This window comes from Thamnophis sirtalis, unplaced genomic scaffold (genome assembly GCF_051295495.1).
Source record: "Thamnophis sirtalis isolate CommonGarterSnake01/CBP01778 unplaced genomic scaffold, rThaSir2_p1.2 scaffold_2, whole genome shotgun sequence".
NCBI classification, from domain to species: Eukaryota; Metazoa; Chordata; class Lepidosauria; order Squamata; family Natricidae; genus Thamnophis; species Thamnophis sirtalis.
In genome coordinates, this window is record NW_028261382.1 from 32,563,986 (window position 1) to 32,580,716 (window position 16,731).

General features: G+C 46.1%; 1 protein-coding gene across 1 annotated transcript in view; it reads left to right on the forward strand.

The window, feature by feature from the left end:
* Positions 1 to 16,731, forward strand: part of NTNG2 (netrin G2) — a 61,130-nt gene that overhangs the window by 35,215 nt on the left and 9,184 nt on the right. Inside the window, exon 4 of the mRNA XM_014075161.2 lies at positions 1,301 to 1,321. Within this exon, the coding sequence (XP_013930636.1) occupies positions 1,301 to 1,321 (21 nt within the window). The remainder of the gene's footprint in view (positions 1 to 1,300; positions 1,322 to 16,731) is intronic.

A 16,731-nucleotide genomic window follows, 5' to 3' on the forward strand; every position in this document is an offset into this window, starting at 1 on the left:
GGATGCTAATTTCATTAGCTGGTCATTCTTTTGAAGTTGCTATAAGAAGGGATGGGCTGATATATTTTTTTCACTCCCGTTTGTTAATTTCATATATACAGAATAGCAGAGTGGGAAGGGACCTTGGAGGTCTTCTAGTCCAACCCCTCTGCTCAAGCAGGAGACTCTATCCCATTTCAGGCAGATACGCAACATAATCGGCATAGAGCTAGAAGGGACCTCCTGTCTATGCAGGGGGTTGGACAAGAAGACCCCCAAGGTCCCTTCTAACTCTGATATTCTACATCTATCTATCTATCTATCTATCTATCTATCTATCTATCTATCTATCTATCTATCTATCTTCTATCTATCATCTTCTATCTGTCTATCTATCTTCTATCTATCTATCTATCTTTATCTATCTATCTTTATCTATCATCTATCTATCATCTATCTTCTATCTATCTATCTTCTATCTATCTATCTATCTTCTATCTATCATCTATCTATCTATCTTCTATCTATCTATCTTCTATCTATCTATCTCTCTATCTCTCTATCTCTCTATCTCTCTATCATCTATCTATCTATCTATCTATCTATCTATCTATCGTCTATCTATCTATCTCTCTATCTCTCTATCATCTATCTATCTATCTATCTATCTATCTAGCTAGCTAGCTAGCTAGCTTCTATCTATCTATATCTTCTATCTATCTATCTTCTATCTATCTATATCTATCTATCTTCTATCTATCTTTATCTATCTATCTTTATCTATCTATCTTTATCTATCTATCTATCTATCTCTCTCTCTTCTGTCTGTCTGTCTTTCTTCTATCTATCTATCTATCTTCTATCTATCTATCTATCTATCTATCTTCTGTCTATCTATCTTCTATCTATCTATCTTCTATCTATCTATCTATCTATCTATCTATCTATCTATCTCTATCTATCTATCTATCTATCTATCTATCTATCTATCTATCTATCTATCTATCTATCTATCTTCTATCTAGGTATAGAGTTTCCTGCCTATGCAGGGGGTTGGACTAGAAGACCTCCAAGGTCTCTTCCGACTCTGATATTCTTAATAATCTCCATCCACTGTTTCTTGCCTTGCTTTGGAGGAGAGGTGTACCCCCTCTTCTTTGTGGTAGCCCCTTAGATGGCAGCCTTTTAATTAATTGATGGATTAAATTTTTATGCTGCCCGTCTGTCCTACAATCGGACTCTGGGCGGCATAATTAGCCTCATGCCTGGACTCCTTATCTTTTTTTGACTGTCTCCTTCTCTCTCTTTTCTTCTCTTCCAGGTGCAGCTCCCAATTTTGGCAGTAAGTAAAATGAAACTATTTAAAAAAAAAAAAAAAAAAAAAACTACCCTCCCAAAACCGCCAACCCAACTTGGAATGTGGGAAGGCTCGCTAGGACGGTCCCGGAGGATGCCGTTTGATGACAAAAAGGAGCTTTTAAAAAAAAATGTTTTCCCCATCCCTGTTTTTCGGTCTCGGTTAACATCTGTCCAAGCATAAGCCTGCCTCTCTAATTGTGCCTCGTTTCCCCACCTGTCAAACCTCCCTCTTTAAGTACAGTCGGGAAGCTCATTGTCTTTGTCGTGCCGGTGTGTTCTCTTCCCCCCCATGAGGTTTGTTAGCAAGGCGGAGAGGAAGGAAATAAAGTGTTTTTCGAAGAATGCTAGGGAGAGAGACAGAGAGGGAGAGGGAGGGAGGAATGGCTGTTTCCCCATCTCCGTCTTAAGAGCCTTGCAGGCAGTAAATTAAACTCTTATAAATCAGAGAGACTGCTTTAGATGGCTGAGGTCCCCAGCCACTTTTCTTCGGCTGAGCTGTGCGATACTTAGGAGTTAACCTAAGAGTCCTCACTATACGACCATCATGAAGCCTGGCAAGCATCATTGTCTTTTAATGACCCCATAATCCCTTTTGGGGCGGAGTCTGGGCGACTGGATGAAGCCGGGTGTTTACTGCCCTTCCTGTCTCCAATGAGGAGTTTTGTTCAGCAGATACGTTCTCATCGTGCCCAGAGAGAGAAATATCTGCCTCTGCCTAGGATCGAACCCACAGAACTCCTGATTGTGAGGCAGGAGCTCCACCCCTAGACCAGGGCACCACTCCCTAGTTGGATAATGAAATCATCTTTGTTTAACGATCCCATAATCCCTTGAGGGGTGGAGTCTTGGCAACTGAATGAAGCTGAGTGTTTACTGCCCTTCCTGTTGCCAATGAGGAGTTTTGTTCAGCAGATACATTCTCATCGTGCCCAAAGAGATAAATATCTGCTTCTACCTAGGATCAAACTCACAGCCTCCTGATTGTGACATGAGAACTCCACTGCTAGACCACTGCACCACTGTCGTGAAGCTTGGCATGATGGTCATAAATTGCAAAAATAGGTAAAGCAGGTTCTATTGACTGCATCGTCTTAAGAGGTTTGAGGTTTAAGTCATCCAAATATTAGTGTGTTCATATTCTCCAGTCAATACCACTGTACTCAGATCATTGTCATCATGATTACAGCCAGGAGATCCATATAGGTAGTCCTTGACTTACAATGATTCACTTAGTGACCATTCAAAGATACAAGAGCACTGGAAAAAAAGGATTGATGATCAAAATTCAGATGCTTAGCACCTGACTCGTATTTATAACGGTCACAGCGTCCCCTGGGCTCATGCAATCCCCTTTTTGACCAGCAAAATCGGTGTGGGAGCCAAATTCACTTCCCCACGTGACTCCCTTTGCAACGGTAGTGATTCACTTAACCACGGTGGCGAGAAAGGTCAAAGCGTGAGGCAAAACTTACTGAAATGTCTCACTTAGCAACAGAAGCCTTTGGGCTCAGTTCTGGTCGTAAGTGACTTTGCTTGTCAGAAGGTCGGAAAAGGGGATCGCGTGACCCCAGGTGTTCTGGTCTAGACTTCCTGAGGAAGCATAAATCACAAAGCCCCTCTTTTTATTTAAACAGCTGTGAATTATGGTCATCCAAAGCCCGTAATGATTCACAAACAGCCTGTGAAGAGTCCGACAGATGTCTGCTCGAGTTGCCAAAGTCTTTCAGGGTAATGTTGATAAGCGCCCGCCTTTATCTCCCTTGAAACCTACCATATTTTTTGGAGTATAAGACGCTCCCTTTTCCCTCAAAAAAGAGGCTGAAAATCTGGGTGCATCTTATACACTGAATACAGCATTTTTTTTTGCCTCCTGAAACCCCACCCCCTTCACTAAAATGGCTGTAGGAAGCTTTCAGAGAGCCCCTGGGGACTGGGTGGGGGGCAGAAATGAGCAAAAAATGGGCCATTTTATGCTCAATTTTGCCCCCACCCCCAGGAGCACTCTATAAACTTTCTAATGCTCTTTTTTTTTTTAACAAAAACAGGCCCGTTTTCATGAAAAATGAGCCATTTTTGCTCGTTTTTGCCCCCTCGCCCCCGAACACTCTACAAGCCTCCTAAGGGCTATTCATACCCTTGTTTTGGGGGAAAAAATGGGCCATTTTTGGGAGGTTTGCAGAATGCAAAAACTTTTTTTAAAATTTGCATCTTCAAAACCTTGGTGCGTCTTGTACTCCAAAAAATACGGTAATTGCCCATTAGTTTTGCAAGGCCAAAGGTAGCACAGAGTCAAACAGGATTTCTCAGAGCTTGAACCAACTAGAGGAACTAATTGCTCCCTGCAAAGGCTCACATCTGTTTGCTCCTCTTTTATGTCTTATGGGAGGCGCCAATCATCTCCAAGCCTTACTCCCGAGTCACCCCTTTTGTCTTAACTGTTCTTGCCTTCTGGCACCTCTGCGCATGCGCACACTGGAAACAGGCTCCAGCTGTTCCTCTGCCTCACTGCTGTCTAGCTCCGAAGGGAGCTGAGAACTGCCAGACAGCCTCAGCCCCATCTCTGCCTCTGACACAGAGCCCTCATCCGAGCCTTCCGCAGACTCCAGGACTGGCCCATCTTCCTCCCCAACCTCCTCACTGTCCGACTCTGCTGCCAGCTCTGCAGGCTGTCGGCAGACCACAACACCAGGACACTACAACCCTCATAAATACGAGTGAGTCGCCAAGCGCCTGAATTCAGATCCCGTCCCCACGGGAATACTGCAACAGTCGTAAGTGTGAAAACGGTGATAAGTTATTTTTTTTCAGTGTCTTCGTAACTCCAGTCACTAAGTTGAGCTCTACCTGTGTTTCTCTTGTGTTTCTCTGCTCCCTTAAAAAAAAGAAACAGCAGTTTTTCGCCAAGTTAACTTTAGGATGCATTATCCACTAACAAGGCTTTTTTAATTGGCTGCGGAAAATAATTTGATTGCTGGGGGAAAGGCAATGACAGGGAAATGAATTCCTTACAGCTCCGCCGAAGTTTTGTTTTGCTTCTAATGCGTCTTGCTGAAAAAAGACCCAACTGGCTAGAAGAAGGCGATCCATTAAATCCTTCGCACCGCCACATTAATTTGCAAATTAACAGCGGTCGAGATTATACACCCAATTGAAGCCCGAGAGGGGGAAAAAAAAACACAAGCTTGACAGTTACGGAGCGATGAGAACATTTGAAGGTTCCGGCGGACTCAAAACGAAACTTTCATTTATTGGGGCTTTCAGATTCATTTGACAAATCGAAGGAGCGGCTCCATTCTTCTCGCCGCTCACCGAAGGCGCCCCAAAGTGTTTCGGCCCAATTTGGACTGGCGCCCACGCTCGCTTTGCAGAGGCGCCCGAACATTTTAAGCTTTGGAAGCAGATCCAATTGATTGGTTTTTTTTCAAATCCTGCCAGTGATGGGATCGGGCTCAGTTCAGGCAGCAGTAAGAACCCAACTGTGGCGTTTTTAGGGGCTGCTCTTCGTTTCTAGGTCGAGCTTTGGCTAAAAGGGATCGCCTGGGAGATTTGGGTTTCTTGGATTACATTAAAGAAGAGACCCAAAGATTTCCAATAGCTCAATTAACAGACGAACAGGGTTGGAAGGGTGTCTTAGAGGTTTTCTAGTCCAGCCCCAAACAAGAGACCCTATGCCATTCCAGACAAAGGACAGATAATCCTAACAGAATAAGAGAGCTGGAAGGGACCTTGGAGGTCTTCTAGTCCAGCCCCCTGCTTAAGCAAGAGACCCTATGCCATTTCCAGACAAAGGACAGATCATTGGCATCCTTCAGTCTCCAAAGACGATGGTGTCGTGCTCTGGGAAGAGGTCAAAGCTGGAGTGTCCTCTCCAGAGCACCAGGCCTGGGTAGATTAATATGGAGGATAGACTGTGACCCAAGCAGCAGATCCTCCCATCTCCACATGGCTGAAATAGTCCAATGGAACGGCAGAGCTGATACGATTGGTTCCAGTTGCGCCGCAGGAGTGACCAGAACGTGGTTGTGCATAGTCACGAACTACTTCCGGGACTCCGGCTCCGGCTTTTGCTTGGAGGTTGACTCCGGAAGCCTTTTCCAGGAGTGGATGTAGCCACAAGGCAGTGGAGGTTTATATTCAGAGTTTTCCTTCTCCTAGAAGATGGTTCTGCCGCTGGATCTGCCGTTGGGGTGTAGAGCCCTCTTCTGCCTTCAAACCCGTTGAGCGTCTTCTCCCGTAACCCTGGGAAGGGGCCCTTACGAGGTGCTCCCAGCCGGGCCAGCTGGACCAAGGTTTTTTAAGGAGGTGTTACTCCTCCATCACTCACCCTTTGTCCTGGCTTGTGACAGGCAGAGCCTGGCTTCCCAAACGTTGGGCCCAGGATGGCGGGTTTAAATGACAGATACTAACAACAGAAAAAGAGAGCTGGAAGGGACCTGGGAGGTCTTCTAGTCCAACCCTCTTGCTCAAGCAGGAGACCCTATACCATTCCAGACAATTGGTTGTCCAATCTCTTCTTCAAAACCTCCAGCGATGGAGCACCCTCAAATTCTGGAGGCAACTGATTAATTGTTCTCATTGTCAGGGCATTTCTCCTTAGTTCTAGGTCAGAGGTGGGTTTCTACCAGTTTGGCCCAGTTCGGGCGAACTGGTAATGGCAGCGGCAGGAGGCTCCACTCACCCACCTGGGAAGCTTCTGCTTGCACGCACCCGAGCGAGCAAATATTGGAAACCCACCACTATTCTAGGTTGCTTCTCTCCTTGAGGAGTTTCCATCCGTGGCTTCTTGTCCTGCCCTCAGGGGCTTTTGGAGAACCGGTTGACATTCCCCCCCACTTCTTTGTGGCAGCCCCTCAAATATTGGAAGACCGCTAGCAATAGTCCAACAAGCAAATTCTGTTTGGACGCGCTTCGCGTGAGCCAGTGGTGGGTTTCAAAAATTGTTCGAACCTACTCTGTGGGTGTGGCCTCCTTTGTGGGAGTGGCTTGCTGCCCATGTGACTGGATGGGAGTGGCTTGCCGCCCATGTGACCAGATATGAAGATGCCGATGACACTTGTCAGAACCACCTTAAATTACCTCACACACAGCACTGGCATGCATAAGAATATGATGTAAACTTGTTTTTTAAAAGGCATCTTTGGTTTGCGTTAAAACAACTTCAACACACGCAATGTTCTGATTGCACCACAAACGCAGTAGTCATCCTTACCTTTCACATAGGCACTGAGTTTTATAAATATGAGCATGATAGTGTAGAATAATCATATCCAAGGACCAGTGGTGGGTTTCAAAAAAATTTGCGACCTCTTCTGTAGGTGTGGCCTGCTTTCCGGGTCCACTGGTGGAACCTCTTCTAACCGGTTCAGTAGATTTGACGAACCGGTTCTACCGAATAGGTGCGAACTGGTAGGACCCACCTCCGGCATGACCCAACTGAAGGATGTGACTGACAATTCTGTAAAGAGATATACGTTTGCTAATTTTGCAAGAACTGAGCTGTGCCTTTTAAGAAACATCTTTTTAAGAACACCGGTTTAGTGGGTTGGCAGATCAACGTGCTAATTTCCAATAGAATTCAGGTAGCCCTCGACTTTCTGCGGTCCAGCGAGTTTTGCCCCGTTTTGTCACTTGCCGCGCGACGGTTGTTAAGTGAATCACTGCAGAGGCGAAGTGAGTTGTGAAGCAAATCTGGCTTCCACGTTGACTTGGCTTTTTGGAAACCACACACGCAGACACACGCACACGGGGCATTGCAACCATCACAAATACAAATCCGTGGCCAAGCCTCTCTGTTTTGATCCCATGACCACGGGGAGGCTACAATGATTAAGTGTGGGGAAAAAGGTCACTTTTTTCCCATGCCGTCGTAACTTCAGACAGGCCCTAAACCAACGGTCGTAAGTGGAGGAGGACTACCTGTAGTAGATGAGTAGACAGATTAGTTGATTCGTTTCCCAAGGCTGCAGAAACTACTTCCATCTGTCTTACGGGATTGGCGTTCTGATTATTTGTTCCTATTATTTATTTATTTTTCTCCCCTCTGCCATCTTTATTTCTCTCTTGATAGCAAAGGACCCTCCCGAGCCGGTAACTAGCCGTCCAATTATCATCCTTACAACTAGCATTTCCCAAACCACGATTAGTAGCACCTACACCACGGAATCCTCTCGGGTGCCCACCGCTCCCCTCGTTACAACGCAGAGACCAGGTGGGTGCTGAGATGGTAGTTTGAGACTCCCATCCCTAGAAGGGTAGAAGTAGCCTAGCTCTGTGCTTCTCTTGCAACCTTTGGCTTCCTGCTGCCATGATGACCCTCGTCGGTGTCGGGGAGAGAGGTAAGGTGGGAAGATGCCGCCACCCCTCCCCTCCCCTCCCCTCCCCCTGGCTTGCTAGTCTCTCCCCTCCTCGTAGGGGGATAGATGGGGAGCGCTGGATTAAAAAAAATTGGGCTGTTCGCTGGGGCAAGGCCTCCCATTTATCAACGGGAGAGTTTGTGCGCTGGCCCAGTTAATTAATGAAGGGGAGATCCTCCGTGTGCATAACCCATTAATAACGACGCCCCACCCCCACCCTCCCTGCTGGGTAGCAGGTGCATGGTTCTCCAGGAAGGGTTTTATTAGCGGTGGAAGAAAAGAGGATGGATATAGAGGGAGAGAAAGAGAGAGAGAGATGGATGGATGGATGGATGGATGGATGGATGGATGGATGGATGGACGGACGGACGGACGGACGGACAGATGATAGATATGCATGGATGGATGGATTTCAGATAGATTAGAGAGACAATACATGGGTGGGTGGATAGATGTGAGGGTGGGTAGGTAGATAAATAGATAGATAGATGATAGATGATAGATAGATAGATAGATAGATAGATAGATAGATAGATAGATAGATAGATAGATAGATAGATAGATAGATAGATATGCATGGATGGATGGATTACAGATAGATTATAGAGAAAATACATATCGATAGATGGATGGATGATCCTTACTCTTCCCTGCTGAGTAGCAGATACACTATTCTCCAAGGAGGAGTTAGGAGTTATTATCAGTGGAAGAAAGGAGGATGGCTGGATGGCTGGATGGCTGGATAGATAGATAGATAGATAGATAGATAGATAGATAGATAGATAGATAGATAGATAGATAGATAGATAGATGATAGATAGATAGATAGATAGATGATAGATGAGGGTGAGAGAGATATACAATAGAGATAGACAGATGGATAGATATACGGGGGGAGGGAAGAGAGAGACATATCAATAAGAGAATATTTGTAGCTCGGGGTTCAACCGTATGGTCTTTAGTGCTCTTTGAGCATGGTCATTTTCTTGCAGACGTTTCATGACCCAACTAGGTGACATCATCAGGGCTAGGAATGGGACTTGCTCCCTCTTTATATACAGTATCTCCGAGCTTGGTTGTTTTCTGATGTTTGGTAACCTCAGCACAAGATAATAGAAATGGAAACCTCCTTTTGCAGAAAGGTTTGTGAGTGGAGACAATGAGTAGATCACGATCGGTGGGTCCTTTGATAACTGGAAGTGCCTTGTCCGTAAGGAGCCGACGTGGCGCAGTGGTTAGAGTGCAGTACTGCAGGCCACTTCAGCTGACTGCTATCTGCAGTTCAGCGGTTCAAATCTCACCGGCTCAAGGTTGACTCAGCCTTCCATCCTTCCGAGGTGGGTGAAATGAGGACCCAGACTGTGGGGGCGATATGCTGACTCTGTAAACCACTTAGAGTGGGCTGAAAGCCCTATGAAGCGGTATATAAGTCTAACTGCTATTGCTATTGTCATTGGCCAAGGTCAAAAATGGAAGCCATTTTGAGAGCATGCCCATCACCTGCTCACTAATTTTCCACGGTGCCATCCAAAAGAGATGGGAGAAGTCTTCCCTACTATCATTCTTCTGAGTAATTGGGGTGGGGAGAATGTTCATCCAACTTGAGCCATAGCATTCTGATTATTCAAAAAAAAAAAGGAGAGAAGCAAAGGAAGAAGAAGAAAGAAAGAAGAAGCCTAAAGTTGGTCGAATATGGTATTTATAAAATCTCTTTCCCCTAGAGATGCCCTTTTCTGAAATAACATGCGCTACATCAGGCTACCAGCTGTTTTCCAAAGCTTCAGAAAGAAGGCGGAATAATAAAAACGAACCCATAAATTACAGCTCAATCGATAAAATTAATCCTTAGCTCTGTTTTTCAACCAATCGCACCTCAACTTTGGTAGTTAGGAAAAAAATGGTCCCTGCCCATTAATCATCTGAAGTGGAATTGATTTATCTACCAGCTAAAGGAGTTACATCTTGCAAGACCCATTAAGTTGCAGGAATTGGCTTCGATATTGCATGCAAATTAGTTTTGATAGATTATGTGCCATCAAGTTGATATTGAGTCTCAGTAACCACAGCGATAGATTTTCATCAGGATGATCTGTCCCTCACTGGTCCTTCACATCATCTTCCAACGTAATCATCGGAACTTCTCTACTTTGATTGTCCTCTTCTTCTCCTTCCTTCTACCAAGCTTCTAGTTGTTCCTTTCTTGTCCTTACTTCCACCTTCTCTTCTTCTCTTTCATTCCACCTAACTTGGTTGTCGTCGTCTTCTCCTCCTCCTCCTTCTTCTTCTTCTTCTCCTTCTTCTCTTTTCTCCTCTTCTCCACTATTCCTTCTCCCTCTCTTTCTTGCTTCACATTCCTTGATTGTTGTTGTTGTTAGTTAGTTGTGAAGTTGTGTCCCACCCATCACGACCCCATGGACAATGTTCCTCCAGGCCTTCCTGTCTTCTACCATCCTCTGGAGTCCATTGAAGTTCAGTCTGACTGCTTCGGTGACTCCATCCAGCCACCTCCTTCTCTGTCTTCTTCTCCTCCTCCTCCTCCTCTACCTCCTCCTCCTCCTCTTCTCATTCCTTCCATAGTTCCTAGCATCACTGCCTTCTCCAGAGGGCAGGCTCCTCCCTTAATGTGTCCTTAATTGGATAATTTGAGCTTGATCATTTGTGCTTCTAATCAAAACCCTGCAATGATTTGTTTGATGAACCATTGGTTTTATTATTTAAGTTTTGGCTGTCCACCGTCTTCTCAGGAGTCTTCTCCAACATCCCCAAAGTATCTGTCCAGCTTCTGACGGTCTTCAAAACAGAACCTTTGCTTCTATGGAATGGCTCACTCTATTTTGATATTGACGCAAATTATAACTCGGTCTTGGAGGTCTCCTTAGGCCTTCTTAGGTAGGATCTTATACTATCCCATACAAATGATTGCCCAACATTTCCTTGAAAACCTCCAGAGTTGGAGCATTCACAACTTCTGCAGGCAAGCAGTTCCACTGATTAATTGTTCCCACTCTCAGGAAATTCCTCCTTAGTTCTAAGTTGCTTCTCTCCTTGATTAGTTTCCATCTGTTGCTTCTTCTCCTGCCCTCAGGTCCTTTGGAGAATAGCTTGACTCCCTCTTCTTTGGGGCAGCCCCTGAGATATTGGGACACTGCTATCATGTCTCCCCTAGTCCTTCTTTTCATCAAACTAGACAAACCCAGTTCCAGCAACCGTTCTTCATAGGTTTTAGCCTCCAGTCCCCTAATCCTCTTTGTTGCTCTTCTCTGCACTCTTTCTAGAGTCTCCACATCTTTTTTACACCGTAGCGACCAAAACTGGATGCCATATTCCAAGTGTGGCCTTATAAAGTGGTATTAACCCTTCAGGTGATTGATTGATTGATTGATTGATTAGACTTATATACCACTTCATAGGGCTTTCAGCCCTCTCTAAGCGGTTTACAGATTTTTAGCAAATTGAGTCAGCAAATTGCCCCCACAGTCTGGGTCCTCATTTCACCCACCTCGGAAGGATGGAAGGCTGAGTCAACCTTGAGCCGATGAGATTTGAACCGCTGAACTGCAGATAACAGTCAGCTGAAGTGGCCTGCAGTACTGCACCCTAACCACTGCGCCACCTCGGCTCTTAATCAAGATCCTGGTGATCTTGATTCTCTCCCTCTGTTGATGCAGCCTAGAACTGTGTTGGCTTTTTTGACAGCTGCTGCCCACGGCTGGCTCCTATTTAAATGGTTGTCCACTAGGACTCCAAGATCCCTCTTGCAGTTACTCCTGTTGAGCAAGGTACCACCTATACTGTATACCTGTGTTTCTCAACCTTGGCAACTTGAAGATGTCCGGACTTCAACTTCCAGAATTCCCCAGCCAGCATTCGCTGGCTGGGGAATTCTGGGAGTTGAAGTCCGGACATCTTCAAGTTGCCAAGGTTGAGAAACACTGCTGTATATTGTGCATCACTTCTCATGATCTAGATGCTATCCCTCTCTTAATACAGCCTAGGACTCCATTAGCCTTTTTTTTTGGCAGCTGCAACACACTGCTTGCTCATCTAATATGAGTGGATACCTTTCAACAGGGAAGGAGTAGGTCCCCTTCATTCATGCTACTCCTATTCCCTATTTGGCTTTAAAAAAAAATGTGGCGTCTTTCATTCCAACTCTTCACAGACTTTGCTTTCAACTTTTTTTAAAAAAAATTCCCCAACTTTTATGGCTGTTGAGATGTAGCTGATCTCTTTCCCTCCCTCTGGAGGCCACGCAAAACCCATCCCTAAATGTCTATGGGATTCCTGGCTTGGCAGCTCAAGGCTCCGTGAATTAATAAGGCTTTCCCCTCTGTACAAGCTGAACTGGGGAAGGTGTGTATGCAAAAAAGCGAAATGCCTCCAGGGCAGCTTCTTTTATTGTAACTCTAATTAAGCCCTTGCCAATTTGTGCTGGGCCATCTTCCTATTCTAGTTGAAAGCCCCATTAATATTGGTGGCTTGCTCCTTTTCCCTTCATCCAAGTTCTTTAAAATACGGCTTTAAAAAGGGAGAGGAGGAGGAAGAGAAGAAGAAGAAGAAGAAGAAGAAGAAGAAGAAGAAGAAGAAGAAGAAGAAGAAGAAGAAGAAGAAGAAGAAGAAGAAGAAGAAGAAGGTTGAGAAGAAGAGGAAGACAAAGAAGAGGAAGAGGAGGAGAAGGAGGAGAAGAAGAAGAAAAAGGGATTCCTTTTATTAAACAAATGTGAATTCACTCATTCACAGCAAAGGCCTGGCAAAGAGTCTTTCAAAGGAGTATTTATGACCACAGACCTCACCTAGCTTGGAAAGCTGCCATGTCAATATTTTCCCAATGAGGTGCTGTGCAAGGAAAGGCTGGGCACAGAGTCTCTGAGATTCACGGACAGATCTTCACACTCCTGAAACGAATCTAATGACCGAACGAACAAATTGTTTCCTGCAAAAGCCCCCTCCCCTTTTGCTCATCTTTTATTTCCTTTGGGAGGGGCCAATCACCGTTCACCTGTGGCTTTACTCCCAAGTCGACCCTGCTATCTTAGTTGTTCTTTTCTTCTGGAAGCTCTGCGCATGCGCACACTGGGAACAGGCTCCAGCTGTTCCTCTGCCTCACTGCTGTCTAGCTCTGTAGGCACCTGATCACTGCCAGACGGCCTCAGCCCCGTCTCTGTCTCCAACACTGAGCCCTCATCCGAGCCTTCCCCAGCATCCAGGACTGTCCCATGTTCCTCCCCGACCTCCTCACTGTCCGACTCTGCTGCCAGCTCCACTGGTTGCTGGCGGGCCACAAGAGGCTACTCTTAAAAGGATAGCACCTTTCCTGGATGTTTGTTGGAAACCACGCTTGGAGATGCACACCCACGCAATTCTATTTCTATTTTCTTGTTAATGGAAATCAGTTACGCCATCCACTTTCTTGCATGAGTAAAAAGTTGGAGAGGAATGGAGGCTGTCCTCCCAGGTGAAAAGATGCCATTGCATCGAAATCAAGCAAAGATTCCATTAGACACTGTGGCTCAGTGGCTAAGACACTGAACTTGTCGATCAGAAAAGTCGGCAGTTCGGCGGTTCGAATCCCTAGCGCCGCGCAACCGAGTGAGCTCCCGTGACTTGTCCCAGATTCTGCCAACTGAGCAGTTTGAAAGCACGTAAAAAATGCAAGTAGAAAAATAGGAACCACCTTTGGTGGGAAGGGAACAGCGTTCCGTGCGCCTTTGGGCGTTGAGTCATACCAGCCACATGACCATGGAGATGTCTTTGGACAGCGCTGGCTCTTCGGCTTTGAAATGGAGATGAGCACTGCCCCCTAGAGTCAGGAACGGCTGGCACATATGTGCGAGGGGAACCTTGATCTTGACCTTAAGTCCTGAGTGAATACCAAGAACATATGTTTGGGGGGCATAGTCACTGTAGCATAATTGGAATTTTGTCTTTGCAAGAAAGGACCACTTCTTCTGGGGTGGCCTTCTTGGAAGATGACACCACCCCAGCCAAGACTGACGTGGACCCAGAAGGTAAGAAATACCTGCTGTGGCCAACTTTAGCTTCCTGTAGGAACTGTGTCTGGTAGCAAAAATATCTCCTACCTCCTTTTCCACCTGCTAGTGGCTATTCTCCTTGCTTTATGTTCTATGGTGTGTTGATGTTGAGCTGACATGACTAGAGGGAGCTTCAGAAGCAGCAGTAGATGGTGCTAAGTAGTGGTGAGATTGCTGTTGGGTCAACTGCAAGGATGTTTTGAGAAGTAGAGAAGATACTTTCTCCATCACAGTGTTTCCACAAAGGAAAGCAATGTGATGTCTAGATTAGGAGATGTTGACTCGCTTTGTGTGATGCTGATAGATGTGGCTTCCATGATGGCAAAGGGACCCTTCAATGCCTTGGGAGAATGTCAAATTCTTTATCCATCAGGAAATATGGGTGGGGGGATCAACATGGTGCCTGTATAAATGGTGTTGAAGTGCATCTCTCCAAACTTGACAACTTTGAAGACTCCTGGACTTCGAGTCCCAGCATTCCCCTGTCAGCCACGCTGGCTGGGCAGTTCTGGAAGTTGAAGTCCATCAAGCTGCTAAGTTTGAAGAGACCTGGTCTTCACCCTTGCAATCGTTTGGAAGGTTCAGGTTGTCTTCCGGGATGCTCATAGATCAAGAAGAGACAATTGGGTGATTTCCAGAAGCTCTCAACGTTGACATGATCAATGGCAAATCACTGTGGGAGGTGAGGTTCTAAACACTTGGAAGGAACCAGCTTCTTCACCTACTATCAGTTGCAAAGTATATAGATCAGGTGATTTATGGGTATATGAACCTCAGTGCATCAGTTCAAAAACATACTTTTATGATTAACCCATTCCATTCTCAAGATGTAGACACACCAAAACAGGCTGCTTTCAATCATGAATGAGTGAATGAATCCTCATGGCATGGATTGGCACTGAGCCGTAAACCAGGAAGAAGGCTGGCTCAGTGGCTAAGACACTGAGCTTGTCAATCAGAAAGGTCAGCAGTTCGGGGGTTCGAATCCCTAGTGCCGCCTAACGGAGTGAGCTCCCGTTACTTGTCCAAGCTAGCCGTTCGAAAGCATGTAAAAAAAAAATGCAAGTAGGAAAACAGGGACCACCTTTGGTGGGAAGGGAACAGCGTTCCGTGTGCCTTCGGGCGTTGAGTCATGCCGGCCACATGACCACGGAGATGTCTTTGGACAGCGCTGGCTCTTCGGGTTTGAAACGGAGATGAGCACCGCCCCCTAGAGTCGGGAACGACTAGCACATATGTGCAAGGAGAACCTTTACCTTTATAAACCAGAATGGGATAACGTTTTTTGCTCGTCTTGTTTTTAAAGATGGCAAAATAAAAAAAAATAGGTTGAGGTTAACTCAGTTTAATATGTGTGCTTTGCCTTTCAACACTCTCCTTCTCCCAAGGTGGACATGTTCAGCCACGCCACTTTTGTTAATGGTGGCGCTTCCTGGTTGTCTGCAACTTTTTATATATATATATAAAAAGCTGTCTGTGAATGAACCTCTTGAGAACATTTCAGTTAGAGATGTCTTAGCAAGCATCGAGGGAGGTGAATCGCAGGCCAGATGTGAGCTTCCTGCAATGGTCATAAGCACGAGGACCAGTGGTAAGTCAATTTCTTCAGTGCCACTGTAACTTCAAGCAGCCATTAAACAAAAGGTTGTAAGTCAAAGGCTACCTGGATTCAGGTAGAGCTACCAGATTTGGCATTGCTAATGTCTAGTAGAGCAGGGGTCACCAGCTGGTGGTCCATGGACCACTGGTTGTCCATGAGAATACGTTGGTGGTCTGCAGAAAAATTATTTGCATTTTTTATATGGCACTAAATCCAGGGTCCTCAAACTACGACCCCTGGGAGGGATACGTGCAATGAACTCTTGTGTTGCTGCAGAGAGTCTCCCCCTTCGGGGTCTTTTTGTGAGGGTGGGAGGGAGGCAGAAATTCTGACATGGGGTCTGCTTCAGCCTCCTGGTGGGGGGCTTTGGGTGAAGGTTGGAGGGAAGAACCGCTGGTGGCAAAGAGCCGGAGGGCCTCGTTCCAGTGGGACTGCATCATGGCCTGGAATTGGCTGACCATCTCAGCCCCCTGAGCCTCCAGGCGCTGGTCCCTGGCCTTGCACTCCTGCAGATCTTCCCTCTGCTTGGAAAGCCCATGCTCCTAGTCCTTAGTGAGGTGCTTCTGCTGAGCCTCCTTCTCGGTCAGATCCAATTTGAGCTGTTTTGCCAACTCTTTCTCCTGGTGGCTGCTTAGCTCCAACAACTGCTTCCTGTTGGGGCCCTAAGGAGCCCGAGCGGGCAGGCGAGAAATGGCTGGGAGGGGTGGGGCGAGTAGAAGCCGACGAGGCGCCCCTTGACATGAGGGACATCAAGTTGGCCACGCCCACCCAGTCACATGACTACCTAGCCACCCCCACCCAGCCAGTCATTAGGCAGGTCATATTAAGTGGTCTGCGGGATTTAAAATTATGAATTTAGCGGTCCCTGAGGCCCAAAAGTTTGGGGACCCCCTGATCTAGAGGGCAGCAGGGAATTATAAAAAAGATGCCCCCTAGTGGTTGGTAAGACTAGAACAAACCTTGTTAAACTGAAGGCCTCTATATTTAGCCGTGTTCTAACCAATCTATCACAGGTTTTCAACTCACGGGTGACAGGGAAGATGAAAAAAAAAAAAGGAGAAATATGGCTGCAACGCAGCCAGGTGTTCAAATTGCAGGCAAATATGCTTTATTTAGAAGCAATTTCACAAGGCGTCATTTCTGAACACACTCCGAGTGATCTAAGGGCAGATGTAATAGAGCACCTTGGCATCCTGGTTTGACACAAACAAGCCTAATTAGACGACAGTTTGAATTTTTAACCAGCATTCTCTCCTGCATGGAGTGGTTTCCAAAGTCCCCCCCCCCCGGGGATAGGGAGGCGGGTGGGTGGTTATGATAATGGCAGTCAGGGTCCCCTACATTGGGGGTGGGGAGAATGATGCTCTTCGAAGACCAGCTGCAGAGGTCGATGGCTGCCTCCTCTCCT